Source organism: Astatotilapia calliptera, chromosome 8 (assembly GCF_900246225.1).
Source record: "Astatotilapia calliptera chromosome 8, fAstCal1.2, whole genome shotgun sequence".
NCBI classification, from domain to species: domain Eukaryota; kingdom Metazoa; phylum Chordata; class Actinopteri; order Cichliformes; family Cichlidae; genus Astatotilapia; species Astatotilapia calliptera.
This window is the reverse complement of record NC_039309.1, coordinates 9,073,467-9,083,647: the sequence shown is the minus strand read 5'-3', so window position 1 is coordinate 9,083,647 and position 10,181 is coordinate 9,073,467. Positions and strand designations below refer to the sequence as shown.

Sequence of the window (10,181 nt, the reverse complement as noted above, 5' to 3'; positions counted from 1 at the left end):
ATACAGCCATCGTTTTTATAGCTTTAGTTTTAGAAGAATTCTTAGTTGAATTTAGATATTGCAAAAGCTCATAGGAGTATACATAAAAGGAGGGATGTCTTCCTAAACATTTGTATTTGTGAATATGAAATTTACCCATTAAGATTAACAAGTTAATCATATATCTGTTATCATTGTTGAATTGTCTTTGTTTTTTGTGGAGACCAAATAATACATATTTCCAAAACAGAGCAAATCCTTTAAATACATTTTCTGAGATAAAAACACATAATCTCTGCCAGAAGTCTTGTACAAGAGGACAAAACCAAAGAAGACGTATAGTGGATTCCTTGCAAGTCTTACAAAAACTACAGTTTGCGTCAATGTCTAATTTGAATTTGCTTTGAAGATAATCTTTAGATGGGTAAATTCTGTGTATTAATTTATTTTATTTTTATTCGTTCCACATAATATCATCAGTCAACCGGTTCCAGAAAAAAATTACATATGGTAGCGTGGTTATACTATTCTGAAATAAAGATCTCAAAGGTTTATTGTTGTTTTTTGAATGCTTAGAAAAGCATATCTTACCAACAGTTTGTATTGGAGATGCCAATGGCCTGTGGTCTGATGGGATATTAGGTTTATTCTATAAAAGCATACAAACCCCTGACTGATAGCTAAATTGAAATGTAAACAAAATTCTTCATAGAAGAAAAGCATACCATTTTAATCGAATAACTGGTTAACTAAAATAATATTGTTCCTAAACCAACTATCTAAAAAGATAGATTTTCTGCTGTTCATTGATGACCGCAGATCATTAGCCTACGGTATTTCTGCGGTTCTACCTTCGTGCTGTCATGTTTCTGCAGCGTCCCCGTGTGGTGGCTATTAATCTTTGGCGGACCAAACTCGGAGGAGCAGGTGTGGCGACCTGATGCCGGAAATCACGGGTGCTAATCTTCACAATAAAACCACAATTTTGTTTTACCTTTGTTAACCAGACATTACTACGCCACTGACGTTTAAATACAGTGGAATCGTTTTTTTCTCAAATTAGTTAACATCCAGTCCGCACACGTTCCTGTTGCTTTTTCATCTGTTATTCACAGATTCCACAATAACACGATTTAGTTTTTGAACCCAAATTAATATGTTTCTGCTAAAGTGCCCAGCTTTTTAATTAGTGTACTTTAAGTTTTACTTTGTATCTTTTGTTCTCTTGCTGTTTATCTGTTTCTTTTTTTTTCTTTCTTCCTTCCTTTAACATATTTGTATTTTTAAATCTTTATGCTCTGTCGTCTTCTTTTTCTGGTGTCTTGGTGAAACACTTATTCTGAAAAACCAAACCGGAAAGCGTTCCCGCGCGCGGACGATTTCATGAGCGGTGAGCTGGAAGTAAGACTGTCCTATGATGAGCGCGCACCGGTGCCGGCTGTGGGGGGTAGAGGACGCTGACTGAACCGGTTATCTTGGTATATCAAAGTCCTTTTTCAAAGTGTTTCGTGTTTTTAATGTAGATAAATCTTTAAAGAGTTTGACTGATTAAATAAATTAAAATAAAATCCCGAGGATGCTTACAGACATGATTGTGGAGGAAGAATTTGAGATAAAGGAGGAGGAACCGTGGTACGACAAGCAAGACCTTGAACATGGTACAGTTTCCTTTCAGTCTTTGTGTCTCTGTGCTTAGAGATAAAGATTCGCACTTAGTCTTTATTTACCCTGCAGGCAGAGAATTACAGGACTGTTACAGCTGATAATGATGCGCGGTGTTTAATATATGAATGGCATTATAAGTAATTTTAAAAATATGCACGGGCAATATTTGCATTAATTTCTGTGGGTTTTAAGTCGGGGTGGTTTATTTAGTCTGAAGTCTGATTTAGTGGAAATTTTGCGAGTCCTAGAAGTGTGCGAGAAAATCCAGGAGTCAGCAGCACACTCACATATGCGGCAAAAACAGAACCGCTCTGCCTGAATGTGCCTCTGACTTTATTCATCCTTTCTGCCTGCATGGGCTGCTTTTACGCTAGTGGCCGTGGGTTTGTGTTCCTGTGTGTGTGCAAAAATCACCTTCAGATTTTATCATGTTTTTGTCCATGTAGAGTGAAAAAGAGCTTCGCCTGTAAATGTAAAAGTGCATGCCTTTATTCCTTTCCTTAATTGAGTTTCTAAAGAGACACTTTGTGTTACTGGATTGCTGCCAACACCAACAGCACCTCTGAAAGCTGCTTGTCAGGTCTCCTTCACCATTAGTACAGAGCCATGAATGCTGAAGGACTTGCAGTTTCACCTCTCTTCGTGTCTCCTGCAGACCTGCAGCTGGCAGCCGAGCTGGGGAAGACCCTTCTGGAGAGGAACAGGGAGCTGGAGCAGGGGCTCAAGCAGATGTACTCCAACAACCAGGAACAACTGCAGGAGATCGAGGTAAATACCTCCCTTCTCTCACAAAGTATAGTCCTAAACAGAGCTCTCATTAGGCCAGGCTGTGCTGAAAACATCAAGAGATGAACCCGCTTCTCTCACACAGCTCTGATTTCCTCTTTAATGCTTTCAGGGTGTTACTAAATGTTAACACGAAACATTTTGCTGTACACAGCCATTTCTTCTTCTGGGGATGGACAGTCATGTGCAGTGTTGGTCAAGTTACTTGAAAAAAGTAATCAGTAACTAATTACTGATTACTCCCCCAAAAAAGTAATCCCGTTACTTTACTGATTACTTATTTTCAAAAAGTAATTAATTACTTAGTTACTTAGTTACTTTTTAAAAACAACGATTTACAACCTGAAGAGGTGATAAAGTGATAGATTCTTTCAGCCCAATTCTACTTTTTCTACATAATCCATCATACAAAATGTAAATCAAATGGAAAAGTCTCTTTTTTAACTTGTTTTCCAGTTTTAATCTTTTAACTTTATGCATCAAGCAAAACATTTAATTAATATGCAACATTCTCTGACTTGAATAAATTAGTTTAACATTTAAACCTATTTTCTGCACATTCCAGCACATAAAATAAAATATTTTTTGTGTTTACACTCACTCTTTCAAACAGATGCAAGTAAAACACAGCAGAAAATAAATAAAGTCAAAGACTCAGCGGTCCTTTTGCTCTATTTTCACCTGTAAAGCAGGAGCAGGGTAGGCGGAGGGTTACCCTGGTGCAGGTGTGCTGCGGTCAGTTGAAGAATCCGCGCGAGTGTCTCTGTGAGTTTCCCATCACGTCGTAGCTACTCGGTGCTTGCTCGGAAGTTTAGGGGTTTTTTTCGCTGTAAAAAGAAGTTTTCTTCCCACGCACGATGGACGCTAATGTTTTTGTCACTTTTTATGGAATCAAACTCAAAGTAAGGTCAGTACTTCCACGCTTTAAACGCTGCACGCTCATACTCTCTCTGCACTCGATATATGATCCATTGTTGATCTGCACACAGCTGCTGTCACCAACGTCGCACTTGCTTACGTCACTGTCATGAGACATTCTCGCAAAAAAAATCACGGTTTTAGTAACGCAGTAACGCAGCGTTCCTACGGGAAAGTAACGGTAATCTAATTACCGATTTTGCAATAGTAATCCCTTACTTTACTCGTTACTTGAAAAAAGTAATCAGATTACAGTAACGCGTTACAAGTAACGCGTTACTGCCCATCTCTGGTCATGTGTCCCTTTACCTTCAAACTCCCGGAAGGCTGTGGTCCAAAACAGTAGAAGCTCAGAGTCAAAACCTTTTCTAAGAGACTTCTGACTTCCTGCTAAATTTACGTAAATAGGCTCAGCCCGGGGGGGCTCTAAATCCATCCCTGCATTAAACTGCTGACATACACAATTAATCTCTTAAGACCTGCAGCAGACACACGTGACATCAATGTTGACCAGTGCTAGGATCGATTTGCTGATTTACGCTCGCTCTTTGCTGGATTGAAAGGCGATTAATAAAAAGAAGCACCATGAACACCTCATTTAAAATGTACAGCTTGCCTTGTTGACTTTGGACTGTTTATGTTAGCGTGTCCGGGCAGAGTGAAGTTACTTATCAGCTGGGCTTTTTTCTTTCTTTTGATTTTACGCCAACTGATTACATGATGTAAGTTTCCTGGCTGTGACGCCCTGTTAGATAATACGTCCTCAATTAATCTGGGACTTAAGGGAGGCATTTAGGTGTTACTGGGAAATAAAATTGTCGAGCTGTTAACCTGCCAGAAAAATGCTCAAATAGCAGCATGTGGATAATAATAGTAGGTTTATGTTTACACTGTCTTACTGTTGGTCCTCACATCAAACATGACGTTTAAATATTGAGTATCTGCTCAAAATGCTTATTTAAGAATTTTGGGGGGTTTTTGTAAATCTACTCTCGACTCTGTTCGAGTCAGTGAGAGAAGATTCTTTAAAGGTGCAGAAGCTTCACCTACAAGCTGTTCAAACCTTTTGTTTGTGAGGGGCAGCCAATCAGATGAAAGTGGGCTTACAATGAGGGGAGCTTGGAAAAGAAATTCAAGCTAGGCTTTAAAGGGAGAGGAGCTAAAATATCTGTCAGCTGGATAATGAATTATTTTAAACACTGAATCATGCAAAGCTACTGTAGAAGACGGCGAACATAAAAAGATGAGTTATCAGCGATTTTTGTAATGATTTAATCATTAAAAATAGCTGCTCATTTGACCTGCTAATGACTGATAGTGTATTTGTTAACAATAATAGATGTGTTTCTCCTTTTAAGCTCTTATCACCTTTTTCTCTCGCCTCCAGTACTTGACAAAGCAGGTGGACCTCCTCAGACAGGTTAACGACCAGCACGCAAAAGTGTACGAGCAGCTCGACCTGTCGGCCCGAGAGCTGGAGCAGAGCAACCACAAACTTGTTCTGGACAACCGGGCAGCCGAGCAGAAGATCCAAGGGTGAGACATTTATCACCAGTTTCTTATTAAAAACTTTTTTTTCTTTGTTTTTGTTTTTTTACTAACTTTGTTTTCACTGGTTTTTATTTTTTCTGTGCAGGCTTACAGAAACAGTGGAGCTACTGCAGATGCAGGTGGAGGAGCTGCAGCATCAGGTGGAGGAGCTGAAGCTGAGTCCCTTTCCACCTCAGAAACCTTCACACAGAGAGAGCTGGCCTCGCAGCACTCACAGCGTGTCCTGCCTGCAGGAGCTGCAAAACACACTCAGGTGGGTAACGCGCAAACACAAATTATCACAGACCAGTGGAGCTTAAATAAGGAGTCGAGAGAGCTGACTTCAGACGGGCAGATCTGAAGCTTGCATGTGTTTATATCATCATGAATGGTTCTGGGAGCCATTTATGATGATGTCGTTTTCCATCTTCCCTGCCTAATGTTACACGCTCACAGTAAAAGGGGCCCAAACCTCCAATTATGAGGTAAATGTAAGTAAAAGTAAACACTGTGGGACAAAATTGACCACTGATATAACGATATCTCTGCACTGATTTCATTACACAGTCATCTGCTGCAGGCACAACATGCTCCATGATGACTGTATGAACATATTCTCTGAAAAACATCTGCAGGAAGTCGTATTCAGGCACTCAATCTACTCAGGGGTGCAACAGTGCAGGGAGATACTGTAGTCCTCAGTTCAGCTGATATTTTAGTTCATTTTCCACAGATACACCTTGCATAATTATTATCTGAGCCTGAAAAATGTGCTGTCAGTCCTGTTCTTGCAGGTGGACATCCAAAACCTGCTAATAATGGATAAACACCTGTAGTTTCAAACTCTATAACAGGTGAAATTTTATATATTCTGGAGACTGTGGACGGTAATTTGTCAGCTCGTTGCTGTGTTTTTGTATTTTACTCTGGTAAAATCGCCTTAATTGCTCTTTGTAGGTCTCAGGAGGAGATCTAAGCCGATCCTCTCAGCTTTAGCTTTAACCTATCTGCACTGATCCTGCTCTTCCTGGCAGCGGCTCGTTTCTACCTCGCAGAGGCCTGCGTGCTTCGTGCCCCCGTCACTTGTTCTTGATCTGTAGTGTGACGCGTTCATTCACAGCCTCAGTTTAGTCTCTGTGGTGCGTAATCCTGTTAGCAGGGCTTCTTCACAACATGCAGGAAGTCTCAGTGATAAAGTCAGAGAGCGGTGGTTGAGGTTGGAAGAAAGGAGGTCAAAGTCTTGAGCTGAGAGAACAACTGTGTCTCAATATCTGTCTGAAGTTAATGAACTCTCACACAGGCTGCCCGGTGCTACTGATAAGCCCTTGATTCCTTGCTTAGTGTGCTTTCTTTTCACCGGTCGTTACTTATTTATTGTTTTCAGCTCTTCTTTATCTTGGATATATATAAATTTTCACCCACACATCAAGACAAACGGATGAAGCTGCAGATTTGGTTTAAATTGTCAAAACGCTTAAACGGTCACAAAACACATAAGATTTAAATGCCAGATTGAACAGCCTGGCTGCTGACCTTTGACCCTTCTCCCAATTGCATTTATTGCCACCTTTTAAGTTGTTAAGTAACATTTATAAATAAGTGATAATGGATAAGATTAGCTGAGGAAATAATCTCCATTAGAGATTCTTTCGCCGGGTTCCTGTGGAGCTTTTAGCCATATCACATGGTCTCTATCAGCCAACAGGGTGCTCTCCTGGGAGTCACTGCTTTGGTCAGGACTGTAGCCAACCATCTGCTGGCTGTAGCTTCATATTTAGTGTCCAGACATCAGTTCTTTTATTTAAATACTGTATATGGAAATCGGGGTCTAAAATGCACCTGTTTGTGCAGGTACGACTACGATCCCGACAAACCCTCAAAGGATATCGAGCAGTCTACCACATCATGGCAGGAAGAGGAGCAGGACTCGCTGCGACAGTCCCTCCATGCTCTTCAGACACAGTTTGCCACTGAGCGTGCTCGGAGGGAAGAAGCAGAGCGAGAGGCTGAGCTGCTCGCCAGAGAAAATGCAGAGCTGGAGCAGCAGCTGGCCGGGATGGCAGGATGTCAGGTAAGACTGACACCAGTATCTCTCTGTCCTTAAATTTGTTTCCGACTTGCATCCATCCACTTTCTTGATCACTAATCCAATTTAAGGTCACGGGTGGCAGGTAGCACCCTGGACAGGTCGCCAGTCTAACAGTTTGTCCAACTGTCTATCTTCATCAGGCCAGACTGTCTGAGCTGGAGCGCGAGGCGGAGGAGCTTCGTCAGCTCTGGAAATCAGAATCCTCTACAAGATGCAACAGGCCAGACGTCCTCCACGGCCTGCTGCCACACACAGTGTTCCTCAACCCAGAGGAGGAGAATGACGGAGAGGCATCTTTGGCTAAAAGCCCCGCGGTCCTGAAGCGCTGGAGAAGTGAGCGGCTGATGAAGGCGACGCAGATGCCAGACTCTCCTGACAGGGTCTATGACCACGAGTGCTCCTGCGTGCGCCGGGCCGAGGTAGTGAAATATCGCGGGATCTCGCTGCTCAGCGAGGTTGACGCCCAGTACAGCGCCTTGCAGGTGAAGTACGACGAGCTGCTTCGGCGCTGCCACTCTGAGGAAGACGAGCAGGACAAACTGAGCCACAAGTCAGTGCAGACTGCATCCTTCATCGCCACCACATTCCCTCCTCTGACAGGCAGGGAGGGCTTTGAGGATGACTTTCACCAGCCGGAGTACAAGAAACTCTTCAGGGAAATTTTCTCCCGCATCCAGAAAACCAAAGAAGACCTGATTGAAAGCCGGGGGAAACACTCAGCTGGGAAAGCTCTGCCTAATTAAACACTTGTAAAAAGTTAAAAGGGGGGGAAACAAGAACAAAATAACCGTCTAATAACCGTCTTCCTGTTTTGGAACAGCTCTTCGAAAGACTTTTATCTACCCAGAAACTGTGATCGCCGCACAAACAGCTTAACAGATAAGGGCAACACAGGAACACAAAGGCTAACACCACCAGCTCACGTCGCAGATGTGGCTCGTTTTGCACAGAAATACCAGTGCCTGACGCCACCGTCTCTACTGTGCAATCGCTTTACCTCAATTTGCGAAAACGTGTTCACAAACAACCTCCTGGGTGAAATTTTCTGGGGGAAATTGTCTTCCTTTAAGCCAACTAGTTTGAGTCACACAGTTTCCTTTTAGAGAAGAAGCATTCTAAAGTAAAATCATCAAGTTCCCAGTAAAGATGCAAAATTCTAGAAAATATAGAAAGTGTACGTCTTCCTTAGAGTAAATACTTCCTGGAAATCAAACCACATCAAAGCTTGAACTTAGGCTCTGTGACATTTGTTCTAGACTAAGGTAACACCCAACAAGTAGTCTGAAACATTAAGTGTTTTAATTTTACTGTCGGAGAAGACAAATATCCCAAAAAAGTACACATTCAAGAAGCTAGAGCTGGGACTTTTAGCTTCTTTATTGAAAAAACAGCCTTGGTCCACTGTTTTCTGATTCTGCTCCGTTTATGGTTACAACCAGCCGTTGATGGAAATCTTCGCCCTTTAGCCTATCGGCGCTCCACCAGCTTCTTGTTAACGGTGCGTCTCAGAGGTGCTGAGCAGGTATTGTGCTGAGACCAGAAAGGGAACAAAAGCAATAAAAGTTGTTGGCCAGGCAGCTAAACAATGACAGCGTCTCGTCTCAACTCTTTGGATCACATGATCACAATCGCTTTTATATATTAACTCCAAATGGCGTTGCTCTTTCTGGGAAATTTCCAACATCATTATTAGGAAATTATGGACCTGTGAAACAGAAGACCATGTCTGTTTTGGGATTTTTTTTGTTTGTTTGTTTGTTTTTAACAGAGCTCATGTGAGCTGAAATACTTTATAATTTATGGTTTTCTTCTCCACTGTAGCAAAAAAGTGAATTTCTCGATGGTAGTTTTCCTGCACTTGTTAGAGTCACCATTGCAAGGTTGACTAAGTCTGGGTATACAATGAATGACGTATTTGTGATGGAGTTCAGAGGTGATTTTAGGTGCTCTAATATATTAGGGTTTTTGTAACTGATGCATTATCCTCCTGAATTTATACTTGATTGTCTTATGGTAGTTTAGATGGCTGTAAGCGAATGTTATAATAAAGTTTACCAAAATATTAACTGTGTACTTGATAATATAACCTGTAACGGTGTCTTGAAGCTTTTTCTTAGCAGCACTTCTGTTGCTTCTGCTGCCCGATGTTCACGAGTCCTTGTTCAGCTTAATAACTGTGCACTGCTGTATCTGTAGATGTCTGTAAAATCTCAATGAGATGCACTTTAGAATTGCACAGGCGTTTTCAATGCTCTTCTGACACTTTGCGCGTGTGTTGTAAATGTAGCTAGCTAATGCTACATGTGATGTGCTACTGTCTCCTTCAGAGACCTGAATAATCTGCTGTGTTTTTCGCTGTTTCGTGGTTAATGTTACTTCTCTGAGCCATTAAAACATGAAGCAAGCTGAGATGGAGGCGTGTGTGTGTGTGTTTACCATGTTTACATCTTTGTGGGGTCCAAAAATTTGAAGTTTACTGTACTTGTGGGGACCAACAGTCGTTATGAGGACAAAATCACCATCCAGACATGTCTGAAGGCATTTTTGAGACTCAAAATGAGGTTTTAGTGTCAGAGTTAGGGTTAGGCATTCATTTTTGGTGGTTAGGGTAAGCGGCTAGGCAAAGCATTGTCAATTAGATGTCCCCACAAGGGTATGAAAACACAACTGTGGATGTGTGTTTTTTGCTCTAAAATACAATTAAATCTTATCTATCGAGAAAAACGTCACTGATCCGCTTTAACAATCAGATAAAAGCTTTGAAGTCAGCCACACAGACACAGGGCTAAGGCCCAGCCCAGTCTAAAAATAAAACAAGAGTCATTACAAATTCAAATGAGATAACTGCCCTGAGCCTTGTGGGAAAATAATGGTGCTGTAGCAAGAAAAAATCAGAAGTTATATAAAAACAAACAGTTTATGGGTTACGTAAACATGTTTAACCAGCAGCACAGTACCAGAGACACAGTGGGATTTTTCTAAATGCTTAATTTTAATAACAGACCATCCAAGAAGTCTGTGCTTAGGTTGAAGGTGCAGGTGTGCATTAGTGGCGGGATCAGGAAGGACATCCTGTCTTTGTTTATTTTGCATAAGCAGAGAAACTATGGAAGTTTTATTATGGTCAAATAGTCTGAACGTTTTGGCATTAATTGCGTAAATGTTTATTAGTTTTTAATTTTTAAAAGGGAATCTTCTTTGCGTCTGTTGACAT

The 10,181-nt window shown here is 41.4% G+C and overlaps 1 protein-coding gene across 2 annotated transcripts; it reads left to right on the top strand.

The window, feature by feature from the left end:
* Positions 1-1,345: 1,345 nt before the first annotated feature.
* LOC113028225 (cerebellar degeneration-related protein 2) lies at positions 1,346-9,376 on the top strand. 2 transcript variants are annotated; one of them, XM_026178329.1, is made up of 7 exons: positions 1,346-1,457; positions 1,566-1,637; positions 2,300-2,412; positions 4,736-4,884; positions 4,985-5,152; positions 6,730-6,949; positions 7,108-9,376. In XM_026178329.1, exons 2-7 carry the CDS (start codon positions 1,568-1,570, stop codon positions 7,708-7,710), a joined length of 1,323 nt encoding a protein of 440 aa, XP_026034114.1. In that variant the 5' UTR covers positions 1,346-1,457; positions 1,566-1,567; the 3' UTR covers positions 7,711-9,376. The 2 variants fall into 2 exon arrangements, with proteins under 2 accessions (XP_026034114.1, XP_026034113.1); XM_026178328.1 differs by having other exon boundaries at positions 1,347-1,637.
* The last annotated feature ends 805 nt before the right edge of the window (positions 9,377-10,181 follow it).